Raw genomic sequence first — 13,676 nt, forward strand, 5'->3', positions numbered from 1 at the left:
CCACACACACACACACACACACACAAACACTCACAATACATTTAAAGCAAAAGCAATGCAAAAGTCATTGGCTTCACATTATTGATACTATTATCTCAGATATTCATCCTGGGAAGCGTTTCACTTCGTGCATTATCGTTTTAGGCCCCAGCTAATGGGAAGCGGTCAGTTACCGCATGTTGTTGTGATTGATTCCTGGTAAAGCTGTCCCACTAGCAATTAGAGACATCATGCTTTTTTTTCAGTTGAACACATTTCCCCCCATAACACTAATAAGGCAGACACATGGATGATATCTTTGAAGTGTTGAGGAGCGGGCTTAAATATACATGTGCCTAAAACGGGGATGCTTATGCAAATCAGAGATGTATATAAAAAAAAAAAATATATATATATATATTACTTAACAACTTTAGGCGCAGCAATGTTGCAGAGCGCCCCATTTGACGCACTATCAGGACCATGGACAGCTCTTTACGAGGTACTTATTTTCAGCACCATGGACAGTGTCGGTGCCAACTCACCCCGATATCAAGGACAGACTGTGGTGCGCCGCTCTCGCCATTTCGCAGCCTTTAGTTCGGGTCTTCAGCATTTCGGCCCGTAAAGAAGGACAGTCCACAGTAATTTCGCCAATGGAGATGACCAGTTCACGGTACAGAGCCACAAGCGTATTAAATTCTTGGACGATCTGTGTTACAAAGAGATGATGAAATCACACAAAAACATAAGTTATTCCCCAGATGACTTAGTCAAGTAAGCACCGCACACATATAGCAAACAACTTTTGCTTTCTCATGGCTTCCTGTTGTGGTCATTGCAGTAGAATGTCATTCATCCCTGCATGTTGACTTGTCAACATGCAAACGTGTCAGACAAGAAGAAATGCTGAGCAGTACTACACACAGACTCACTATTCTTTTTCTCCCCACACGGACGACAAATAAGAGGTAGTATTTCAGAAAGAAATTGCAAACTTGCACATATGTGGTCACAAAAGTGCATTGATATCTTAGAGTAACTTGTGACTGAGCAAAAAAGTGAAGCATTGACATTAAAATAGTCCGCAAAGTCAAAGTGGATGTTGAAAAAAACCCTGATTTTTCTTTTATTGACGGAGGTACCATTATGTTAAATTTGCACAACTGAAGAGCTTGGGGTTGGTGTACAAATATTTGGTTCATTTTGTGCAACTCCTGCATAACATCCTTCTGCACTCAGCGAGGCTGCATGGCGAAATCTGATGTATGAAAGGGTTGACATATGATCGACATCTGTCAAAACATGTGCCATGATCACGAACATCTCGATAATCTTGTGATTGGGGCAATTTTGAAATCAGGCCAAATCACCAACACTCCAAAAGCAAATCACAATCACTCTGCACGCCGAGATGATCTGTTTGCCTTCGCTGACGACAAAAGCAATGCAAATGCTTATATCTATTTTTAGGCTCCCAGACCGGGTTACACTCTTTTTTTTTTGCAGCTATTAACAGCTGTCGCCTGTGCATCCTGCATGCACGGGACAGTCGATCGTCCTATAGAACAAAGGAAGGTTCCGCTAATAACGTCCTAATGAGAGGCACCATGCAGGCATCGTCGTGTCGCAAACCTACCATTCTGCAGTCGGCCACGGCGCGCTGGGCTTTGCGGGTACTTTCGGTGCTCTCCCTCCTCTGTAGGTCTCGGTGCGGAGGTTTGCCGATCTGGAAGATGTTCCCGGCGGATCTGGGGCGGTTTTTGCGCCCATTCGATGCAGAACTCATGCATACACATCCACTAATAAAACAGCCCTAACACAGAACGGTTCTGTCTTATTTTCCCAACCAAACTCCACCACTTTCTCTCTTCCTACCTCACCACCCTGCACCTTACTGTTCACCTTTTTCCTCTCCTCCGCCAATTCACCTCAGCTAACTACTGGCTGGGTTGAAACCCCGATTATTGTCTTTGCTCTGTCCGTCTCTCACGTTCCTCCCCCTCTAATGTGGGAGACGGAGCAAATATGTTCTCAGACGAGCCTTAGAGTGCAGAAAAAGTACCGGATGAGCGCCTGCGACTCCTCTCCGCATTGCCTCGACTGCGACGGGGCGCGAGTCACCTTCAATCCAGCAGCGCGCGGTGCACACAGTGAAGACTTCACACCCAACCCGGAGTCCAGCTAGCTGAGGTGTCTTCTCTGACGCGCCGATGTCGGAAGGAGACGATCGCGTTCACGGATATTCTCCAAATGCAACCATTTTTTATGATTGCGCGTTTCCATTAAACAGCGATAAAAACAGGGCGATAACGATCTTTTTCTTAGCTGCACAACCTCCTTATAGAGACGCAACGCCGCTGAGGATTTCACATCGCACAGGCGACACGTTAAGCCTCTGTGTCGGAGAAAATCTGAACGTTACAAAGAAGAAAAAACTTAATCCCTGCTATGGCGGGTCTCAATCCGCTCCCAGGGTCGGTTCCCTTCGAGTGTTTCCAGCTGGTCGGGCGGCCCTATCTCTAACCTTGGAGAGGCAGTTAGAAGACGAACAGTTGCTACAGGCCTGACGTGGCTCTGTGGCTGGCAACACTGCGCACCCAAAGGGACGGGAATACTAATTGGGCCCGTCAGGTGAAACCCCCGCCCTGAGCTGTATTAGCTCCTAACCGTGTGAACATCAGACTGCTGGCCACTTTGCCTCCAAATAGAACATAAGTCAAAAGGAATGAATGAGGATAATTCGATACACCAGTGGAAACTAAATGTGGGTCAATTTAAACTTTAGCACTGAACACGACGGTTGAAATACACATCTGTGGCATATTTGTGATATGCAGGGCCATTGTTTTGGGACGAAAAGTGTGTTTTATTGTATTTTCTTTTTAAATATATGTCTCTTCTCTACAGCAATATAATATGCTTATTGACACACAGGGTGGTGTAGTGTTACTTTATTAGAGTTCAAAGCGACATAAGTATATTTTGAATTAGTTAATATTTGGGTTTTATTATATATTTGGAATAGACCTCCTATGTTGCTTGGTAGCCCACAATCCCCCCCTCCCAATACCAATGAAAGTCTATACTTGCAATCCATGTCAGGCTGACAAATACATAACCACAAAAAGTATTATGTAAATTGGAAGTATGCTTCTTTCATGCACACACACAAATGGAGAATGGTGGCATCAAAGAAACAAAACAGGCTACAGTGTATATGAATATATACATGTATAATTTATCAATAGTTCATTGCCTTTGGTTACAGCACAAAAAACATACTCTTTCAAGATTCCTATTCTTGGTTTGCTACTATAAACGTGCTTGGATCCAGCATTCAGCGGTGGCTATTTGCCCTTGCATGCTTTTCACAACCACAAAGAGGAAAGTGTAGATATTCTGAATAAATTAAGAGTCCATTTTAGTGTATGGTGAGTGCTCTTTCTAAACCTGCATTACTATTTAATTATGAATGCAGAGGAAGACTTTCAAAATCCATCTATGTAAGTGACATACACCCACGGACACACACAGCTCCACTCACACAAACACAGAAAGACACATACAGCGGGGAGCGACATAGGAAATGTACAGTGCAATTTTATGTCTATTAAAATGTTAAAGATTATGCAGTGATCATGTGTTTGAGTTGGATTTGGATCTTTTAGAAGAGATAGCACCCTAACCCATCTCCATGGTTTCTGAGCGATGACAAGTCAATCAATTCTTCTTAAATGGCTTTTACTCCAAAACGTGTGTACCATTTTAATAAATGGAGTCATTATAACTTTGCCAGTCAATATTAAACGCTATGCCTTCCTGAGTTGCCCACTGAAAGTCTTTCTCCATGTTTTCGCTGGGGCTATAAGCAACGTTTCTTCTCATCATAGAAACGTTGCTTCCTGCACTAGCAATACTGTACTAGCCACTAACCACAGAGGTATAGCATTCTGTCCTAAGTGCTAGTTAGACTTGTCTCACTTTCAAACTGGCAACCCGCCAGACCACTTGATTGTTTTTTTAAAGTTATATCGAACTGAGAACAGTTTGTGCACTGAGCGAAGCACACCACTTTATACTGATACAAGTGGAAACTAAAAGTGAAGGTCTTTGGAAAAGCTCAAACATATACAGTATTTGGTGTCTCAATTTAATAACATTAAATGTGTCGAGTATAAAGTCATTTATTTGGCTTAAACACATGGTTTCATTACCAAATTGAAAATCACTTAAAATCAAAGATGTAGGTGTTACTGTGTAAACTTTATTGGCTATAAAATACAGTGACTTAGTCAAACATCCTTCCCTCAAGGGGGTGCTTAGGAACAAAAGAATAAAAACACAAAGTCCAAGCAAATTAAAATCATCTAGCAAGACATACTGTATAGTATAACAAAAGTGCCAATTAAATTGTTTTGCAAGGATATGGTATATGGTGGTAAATTGGAACAAAGAGGTTCATAAAACCATAAACATGTGGTTTCAACCCATACCAAAGAGCAAATCTTTCATTTAATTAAGTTTTGTGAGGATGCATAAACATGAAAATCCATCCAAAAAGTGCTCACTTACGTTATATTCTTTTCAGTTTCTAATGTATTTTAGTTATTATTATCATCATCTATATTAGACTATGTTAGACTAAATATGAAATACCTGTGGTAGTACTGAAATGTTGTGTTCTGGGTTTTGGGAAAAAGTATATAGAAGCACTAAAATAACTCAATCATTACCAGAGGAGCTGCTCATGCTTGTATTTCCCAATGAAAACATGTAATGCAAATTCGTTCCACAGTCCATCAGATCTTTTTAAATTAGACATTTTGGGGAAATTTTAGGACATTATGATGAAATCTGTAGCATATGTCATTGAAAGCAACCAGACTGGTAGTAATCCAGTTGACTGTGGTGTTAATCAACATGTTAAGCATTAACAGACTTTATGTACTTATTTTGGAAGTAAATCACTACAACCTATAGGAGATGTTATACATGTATTAACCCCCCTCCATACAGGAACAGGAAGTGTTGTTCAACCCACAATTCATGTGCAACATGTGGAGACAGAGAGCAATTGATTCCCAAAACTTCCCCCGACAATATTTCCCTATTTCAATCATTTATTAACACGAGACAACAAGCTGGTACACTCTTGTAATTTCCCTCTACCTCGTCATCCCACCTGCTTAAAATTCACTCATAGTTGCCATGACTGTCAAAAAGAAGGGAAGAAGAGGTAGCAAAGGAAGCAGAAAATGAAGAAGCCAATAACCCAGTTGACTGAGTAGATGTAGATGATGACCATGTCCATGTCAAAATGCCAGCCTCGAGAGACATCCTCAAAGTCCAGATCGTCCAGCCGGTAGCCTCCTCCGTGGGGGAACTGGCGTCTAGCAATGGGACTGGACTGCCTCTGGAAGCCTGCTTTTGGGTGACAAATGGGGCATCTCATCTGATGGTAGTGATACTCCACCCAAAAAAATCTAATATTTAAACAGTTTTCTTCCTTACTTGAATCCACGCCATTTCCAATAGATTCTAATGGTGACAAGTTTTCATTTTGGAAAAATGCATCAAAATATCAAGAACGTAGAAATGATTGAGGGAAATTAGGGGAATTCAATGAAATGTACTTTCTAAGATTACAAACAAATTGGGGTTTTAAGGGTGATTCTGCTTTTCATATTTTAAAATCTGACTGTCTTCAGACAAAAAAAAATCAAGTTTGGTGGGTAAATAGTCAAACATTTCTTAGATGGGTGGGTTATTCTGTATCTTAGATATGCTCAGTTTATACCAAACAACCTTTGTGTATTTAAGTCATATTTGCTTCATACAGGGCTGAAAACCCCGGTGTTTATACAGCCCTGGCTGAAATCGGGCCACACACCACCATTCCAGCCAATCAACATGCATGCTCGTGCACAGGACAGGAGAAAGGCTATGGATGTATAAATAGAAAGGTAGTGGGAGCGAGAGGGACGGTGAATCTGTTTTATTATTATTTGTTTGAGTTGAAATACCAGCAGTCTTTCTCTTGAACTGCTGACTCCACATTAAATACTTTTATATGTATTTATATTACTAGCAATTATGCAATATCAGTAATTGCACATAAGCAAATAACTCTTGGGAATGGTGCAATGCTGCTTCCCCTCAAGCTCTTCTCCAAACATTCTTTGTATAATAAGAAATTGCCTGCGTGTGTGGGAAAGTCAGCCCCTTAAATTTGCATTCTGTCTGCTATAAAGTTTAAGTGTTGTGTTTGTACCATTGACGCCTTCAGGTACTTTTAGGATGATTGTGTAGCAGGTTTACTTTACTATGTCACAGGTCTTGTCAAGACTTGCAATTGTACATAGAGAACAGCAGTTAAGTTATAAACGAGTCCTACTGCTGCTGATACTTTGCCAAATCTGATCAATTGATCCTGAACTGAGAGAATTTCTATGTAGGGTAATTAAAAACTTGCCTCCAAAGATACGGAAGAGTTTTCGGCAGCTTGGGAGAGGCCACTTTGCGCAACTTGCTTTCTGGAAGTTCTGTTTCCGGGAAAGGTATTCTTTTGGGAAGAATGTCCTTGCCGTTTGGTTTAGCTCTGTAAGAAAGACCAAGAGACCAAGTCAATATGATCAAACATAAACATCTTATTCACACCGCCCCTTCATGATAACCTGGATGGATTATGTTTGATTTATTGGATACATTCTAAAAAGCAGCAGATGCAGACTCCCTCATTTTCTCCTTGTTCCGTTTCTGTGTCACCTTGGGTTTGGTAATCATCACAAGGATCTAATCTACCATCCTTGTCATCTAATCACTCACAAGAGCCCTTAGTCTGTCTGCAGCGCTCATAACCACGGCCACTCTGTCTTGTTATGGCCACAACAGTGTCCCAGTGTCCTCATTTTCTCCTACATACATCTAGAAGTAGGCCAAAGTGAATCACAGAACTTCACCACTATGTCCCATGTGATCAGCATGCAGTGATCACAAGGTTTATGATTGGGGGTTTCATTTTACACATCTTCTTTTGTCATAGCCCAATGCATTATTCACTTACACAGAATTTTATTTCTTATTTCCATTGGAAAGCTCTAAATGACAGTGTTCCGAACGTGTTTGATTTTGTTCTTCTCGTTCTCTGGGTGACTCATCTGGTCAGAGCTGAACTAAAGGTCTACACTGCTCCCTGTGGGGTATCTGCAGCTGGGCCTTCTGAACAATCTGCAGCTTAGATGTCATCAGTACAACAGCCAACAGACATACAAATACACATAGAGCTGCAAATATACATGTATGCATATATATTAACTGTTCTATAATGCAGCCACGGATTACTAAATTCTAAACTACACATTTTACTGGCATATTTCAAACCATCCATCTCACATTATTCAATCTAGACTTCTGAGCAGAGTCATAAGTAGAGGTGATGAGTTTTTTTTCAATCATGTGAATTGTACAGCAAGTGCTTTCTGCCCATTAGCTCACCCTTCTGGAAGAAGACATGAGTGATGATTGTTCTGCAGAGGGGGCAGGGGGTGTTGGTGGGGCAGTTCTTAGCCAGCGTCCTCAGACAGGGTTCACAGAAGATGTGGTCGCAGGGTTGACACATGTAAGGACTGAAGTACACATCCAAACACACTGCGCAGATGTAACCTTCTTTTTCATCGGCGCTCACGTCATCATCCTCGCTACTGCTGCTGCTGGATGGGTTCCCTGTTGAACTCTGGATGAGGAGGAAAGGCAGAGAGAGATAAGATAGCTAGATGGATAGATGGATAGATCGATAGATGTACTTGCCCCATGTGCATCTTTTCTTTTAAACCTCCTCCTCATGCAAATCAATGTATATATGTATGAGTTGACTTATGTGAGTTTTAGATGAGATTAAAATCAGAATAGCGCTAAAATAAACATTTAGTATAAAAAAGTATAAAATAAAATACTTTTACCCCCTCCAACGAATCACCACCTTAACGTGGTGGAGGGGTTTGTTTGCCCCAGTGATCCTGGGAGCTGTGTTGTCAGGGGCAAAAACTCCTGGAAGGGTATTTTTTAAGGCAAAGAGGTCCCAGGTGAGGAGCCAGACCTAGAGCGATTCAGTGACCCTGGGGGCCCCCTTCTCGGGCCAGACCTGGGAGGGGAGCCCTTCCCTCTTGGGACTCCAGCCTATTCCAAAGTTGCCAGAGGTGAGAGGTCCCAAGCAGGTGTGGGGATACTCACGAGCCCCCAGCTCAGCGTAGCTGTGTTGGAACTCTCCCCGGAGAAAGAAAAGGTTGCCTCTGTGAGACTGTGAGTCGTTGAGAGGAAATCTCTTACTGTTTTTTTGTGCTAATGCAACAAACAGCAACTCGGAGTAACTGGCCTTTTTGGAGTCTCTGAGTGGCATCCAGGAAACGGCGCAGACTGGGGACTCTATAGTTCTGCTGGGGGACTTCAAATCTCACATGGACAAGAGGGGCGGGGTGGATTGGGGGGAACGGCCTGCCTTATCTAAACCTTAGTGGTGCTTTTCTATTGGACAGACCGGGTAAACCAAAACATGTATTGTGGGTGAACTGGGAACGTCTGACTCAGGCCCCTATCCCACCTCTTCAACTCCCCCTTTCCGAAATGATTTTTCATGCATCCCGGGGGAGGCTGGGGACATGGAATCCAATTGGGCCATGTTCAATGCCTCCTTTGTAGAAGCGGCTGCTAGGATTTGGGGTCAGGGTCGTCGGTGCTTGGCCTAAGAGCCCAAGGAGGCCATCAAGCTAAAGAAGGAGCCCTTTCAGGCTCGGTTGGCCCAGGGCACGGAAAAGAGATTATTTAACTGGTCTGTCCCGGGAGCGCCTCTGGCTCCCCCAGAAGAGCGGGAAAATGTTGCTGGGAGGAGGGACGTCTAAAATATCCTGATAAGCCTGCTATCCCCAAGACCCGGCCCTGGATAAACTGTATATAATGGATGGATAAAATACTTTTATGAATATATTCAAAATATTATTGCAATGCTTATCTCTTCTTCTACCTCTAAAATCATCACCCACTTCTACAGGGTCATGTCTATACGGATTGAGCTTCTCAGACACGCAGATTAAGTATCAAGTAAAAGAATGAACGACACCAATTCAGAAATCTGCCCCCCTCCCACATATTAGATTGTGAGCATACATTATCACTATAAGATGTCATCGTACCAGCTGTCAAAAAATTCAACTGAGAATGTCCTCTTTCACATTCCTCTTGAGATTGTGTATGAAATACTCTATAATACGCCCTATTTGATTGGGTGTAAATGTCTTTGACACCCACCTGCACAGCATAATAATATGTGTGAGGACATGAGGGTGTCAGGTGCGAGCTCAACAGAGTGAAACGTCTACCTACCTACATTTTCTCACTTCTTATATTGTAAAGCATAAACACTGTTTGCTAAAGAGAGCTATTTAACCCTGAAGCTGACCCCAATTCAAACTCCATTCACGTTTCAGAAAACAGAGGTGTTGCATCTCTTCAGGTAAAGTTTTTTCCATAAGACACAATTCGGATTCTAAGATTTAAATAAATAGTTTATGCTGCAGATGGCCTGTCTTCAGTTTACCTTTTTAAATCTAGTTTGCATCCTTTTATTTCATATAGCTCATGTCATCTAACACCCCCCGCTCTAATCTCTCTCATCTCCTCAGCAGTCAACTTGCCCACCCTCCCAAGTGCATCGGCACCTAAATCCACACTCAGCATTTCCAAATTCCAGCTGCAACTCATAGCAGAGGGAGTACCAAAACTTGTTCTGAGAACTGTATCTGGGGCCCCTCAAGACCTATGTCAGACCTATGTCAGACCTATGTCGTCAGACCCAGAGGATTGGTGTCTGAAGCCTGTGTCTTAAAAAAGGCAAGGGGGAGGGGGCGGTATACACAGAGTAATTACCGCTTTCTCACACAGGGGGAGCTCCAGGGATTTCCGTGTTGCACCAGTCCTGCTTCCTAAGGTGTGTCATTAACACAGAGTAGACAACACACAGTGCTCAGCTCCCAAGTTATCATGGGTACTGAGGCTCTCCCCTCTGGCAACTTGCACGTTATCATGGCACCTTTGTCTTGATTGCATTGGTAAATGTGTAAAAAAGTAAATACAATTCTTTATCATAGGAAACGTAAATCTAAATATATTTGTACAGAGTAGGCCTAAACCTCGTCTTTTTACCATCTTAACTTCGAAGATATCTACTGCACCACTAACCTGAAACAAATGTGGTTTGTGTAAAGTATTGTAATACTTACACCAATAAATGTCTCTGCAGAACTACAGGCAGCAACTAAAACCACATTTCAGCTTCCGTGCAGCAGCTGGATCAAGTAACAGCAATCCAGCACTAATGGTTTCTCAATCACACAAGGATGAAACCACTTCCTGTGGGGAACTGGATGACCACCCGCTCTGACCTTTGCCCTTCTTTATACTGTATGCAAAAAGGACAGCAGGACATTGTACTCAGACATATTTACATTAGATTCTATCAGGGGAGTTAAGACAACCATTTCCACCAGAAATGCTGGTATGTATGCAGGGGAAAAGAAATAAAGCATCATACTTGGATATGCAAATTACAATCCACATCCATATAAATACATATCCACAATATAAATCAGGCTTTGAGACCAACGGATCCAAAAAAATAATAATTATATGAGAGGGTGAATGAGAAGAACTATTGTTAAGCTGCCCTTGAGAAGTATCCTAAAAACCCTAGGGCTATGACTCATAGCATAAATGCTGTGCTTGTAGTGATCAGCTCCCATGTGAAAAGGAATGTAACTGTACAAGTGCAAAGTTGGATAAAACTGAGGAAAGAGCATGCATACTCAATAAGCCTTGATAATGACAAATGACCAAGCAAGCTTATTCAATTTCCTCCCACTAAATAAAAGGGTAAAGTTGGGACAAATACGCTGACTCGCTCTCGGAAAAGAAAGCGGCATCAATCTCCTCATCTGACTGACTCAGCCAGAACTTTGAGTTTCTAACATTTGGCTCCTGATAACTGTGGGACAAATTAGGAAAGATTTAAAAACATTTCATGCATTTTCCTCATGGCATGTGCCATCTGTTATCTCCCGCAGAAATAATCGACCACATTATAACAGACTATCTGCTAGAGCCAGATAGCACATGTATTATGTATCTACATCATGCATAGATTAACACCGCAACCCCAATGTGAGAGAGAGAGAGGAATAGCTTAACCAAAAACAACACCATCAGCAGGGAGGCATTGAATTAGAGAATGGATATTCTGTGTTTCAAAGCAACTAATTCTATTCCACTTTCTCTAATTCAGCAGTCAGAATAATTTCAGTACACCAACGTGACAGCAGATCTGCAGCAGCCAATCAAAACTGAATCTGCTCTTTTGTCTGCTTGTTTTTGAAGGGCTCTCCAGCCAAGCCTCATCATGCAACTAATTCAGATGTAACCCCACTTTAAACCGCATAGACAATGGCTTTTGAGATGAGCCGAGTGCTGATAGGGCTGTCGACAGTCAGACTCTAGTTGAAATGAACACACACAGACACACAAATACACGTGTGGCCACACACAGTGCACAAAAAGTGTACAGTTAAAAGTGGACCCAACAAGCAATGTTTTAGTCTGATTGCCTATTGTATTGTACCACACACACAAACACACCAAACTCTTACTTGATTTCTTGCACTAGCCTTCCACCCTAAAATGTAAATGGACTTTTAAGTGGATCAGTTAGGTAATTTAAGGCTGAAGTGCCTTGAGACTTGAGCGGCTGAAGAGTATCCTACGGTTTTCTCAAGTATCCTGCTAATGAAAACTGAAAGAAAGACTGCACATGATGACAGTAATGTTTGATTTGGTGACTGTCATATAGTGGTAGATAATTAGCCACATAGAAATAAAACACTGGTTTTATAGGTAACAAATTATTTGTATTGTATTAACATAGTATTGATTGGGAAACAGGAAGAGAAAAATAAATCATTCAATGATTTAATCCCGAACTCTGTGACTCTTCTTGCAACACATGATATAAAGCAGTCGCCTGATTTTAATCCTAAAATAACTGGCAAACATTTGGTAAAAGAACGTTGACTTCAGGAGCCATTGACATATTGATGCTGAGTTAATTGTGTCATTCACCTGTCTGCTCTCCTGCAGTTGACTCTGTCTCCACCTCTCCCTTCTCCTCTGCCTCCTCCTCAGACACCTAATCCTGTTCTTCTCTCTTTTACTCATCCTCCTCTCCCCAAAGGGAACATAGGGCGGCACCACTGCTGAGGTTATGGTTTGACCGATCACCTCCATCACGCCACTGCCTCCCTCCTCGCCATCATCCAAGTCCTCCTCTCCTTCTTCTTCCTCCTCCTCCTCCTCCTCCTCCTCCTCTTCTCCTAGCTCTGAGCTGATGAGAGATGGGATGCGTGTCTGATGACTTTGTGATGATCGTCCAGTTGCTGCCCCTGTTCTCACCTCCATCCAGAACGGATCTGCCACTCTGTATGAACTAAATGGGTGGTGGTGCAGGTTTCCTGCCACTGTTCTGGATGAAAGTCTCTGAGGGGACAGAGGTGTGGATCTGGTTTGGGTGGGAGGCTGAGGGAGAGCAGACGACATGGACCTCATTGCTGGCCGAGGGGATTGGAGGTTTAAATTGGTGGTGATGGTCTGGGTGCAGCCAGTACTTGGAAGTCTGGGACATGTGCATCCTCTCTGCAAGTTGTTTGATCCTTCTCCAACTTCCAAAGTGTTGTAGAACGGGATGTCAGAATTACTGCTGGACAAACTTTCAGTGCTTCCTGTTCCCTGTCTGTCCTGGGCTCCATCTCCATGTATGCCAGTTCTTTCCGCCTTTCTCTGCCTTTGTTTTCCTCTTTCCCTGCTTCCTACGTGTTCAACATGTTGTCTCTCCTCATCCCTGTCTTGGTTTCCCTCTCTCCATCTTCCTCTGCTGTCCTTGCTGCAGGTCTTTCTGTGTGCCTTCCTCCCTGGCAGGGCAGGTCTCACCAGCTGCTCCACACTGCTCGGCCTTCCCTCACCGGCTGGATCTGCACTCCTCGGCCTGGGTCTCGCTGTTTTTAAACACTGGGTGCAAGTCTCGTTGTCGTTTTCTTCAACGGCATCCTCACTTCCACGACCTCCAACTCTGCCTGAGACATTTACACTAGAGGGTCCCAAATGGGAGCTCATCACGGCGCTTTCGAGGCCCTCCGTCACCAGCAGAGCGCATCTGATTCAACTTCAACCAGCCTGGTCTTTCCCCTGTCATCTTTCCCCAAGTCCTATCTCTGCATCCTTCTTCTTCTGGATGTAACTTTTTTTCTCGGAGCTAGAGGGACTGTTCCAGTTTAGAGGAGGTGAGCACTGCAGCCCTCTGGCCTGCCCTCTCCTGCCCCTGTTAGCCCGCTGGGACATTCCACACTGTTGGCAAAGACAAAGTGCCCCTGGTGAGCCCCATCACAATAGGTGCACTGGTCATGGCCTCACTATTGTCCCGTGACCTATAGAAAACACACTGCTATACAACCACTGAATAAACAAAAAATAAGGTGAAAAAACCAGAGGCACCTTTTTTTTCTCACGACCACTACCATGGTGTCAGCTTTTTTTTCACTTTGGGGTTTACAAACAGTGTGTGTGTGTGTGTGTGTGTGTGTGTGTGTGTGTGTGTGTGTGTG

The 13,676-nt window shown here is 43.0% G+C and overlaps 2 protein-coding genes across 2 annotated transcripts in view; both read right to left on the reverse strand.

Moving 5' to 3' along the window:
* Positions 1-1,768, reverse strand: part of rgs7bpa (regulator of G protein signaling 7 binding protein a) — a 7,180-nt gene extending 5,412 nt beyond the window's left edge. Inside the window, exons 1-2 of the mRNA XM_031856547.1 lie at positions 1,619-1,768; positions 525-691 (exon numbers count right to left, since the gene is read on the reverse strand). Of these exons, the coding sequence (XP_031712407.1) occupies positions 525-691; positions 1,619-1,768 (317 nt within the window). The remainder of the gene's footprint in view (positions 1-524; positions 692-1,618) is intronic.
* Positions 1,769-5,197: 3,429 nt separating this feature from the next.
* Positions 5,198-12,306, reverse strand: rnf180a (ring finger protein 180a). The gene is made up of 5 exons (XM_031856679.1): positions 12,142-12,306; positions 8,096-8,278; positions 7,477-7,714; positions 6,455-6,580; positions 5,198-5,403 (listed from the first exon to the last, which is right to left on the reverse strand). The coding sequence occupies exons 1-5, from the start codon at positions 12,304-12,306 to the stop codon at positions 5,198-5,200; spliced, it is 918 nt and encodes a 305-aa protein (XP_031712539.1).
* Positions 12,307-13,676: the final 1,370 nt, after the last annotated feature.

The sequence above is a fragment of the Anarrhichthys ocellatus genome, unplaced genomic scaffold (genome assembly GCF_004355925.1).
Source record: "Anarrhichthys ocellatus isolate YVR2014 unplaced genomic scaffold, GSC_Weel_1.0 scaffold17, whole genome shotgun sequence".
In the NCBI taxonomy this organism is placed as follows: Eukaryota; Metazoa; Chordata; class Actinopteri; order Perciformes; family Anarhichadidae; genus Anarrhichthys; species Anarrhichthys ocellatus.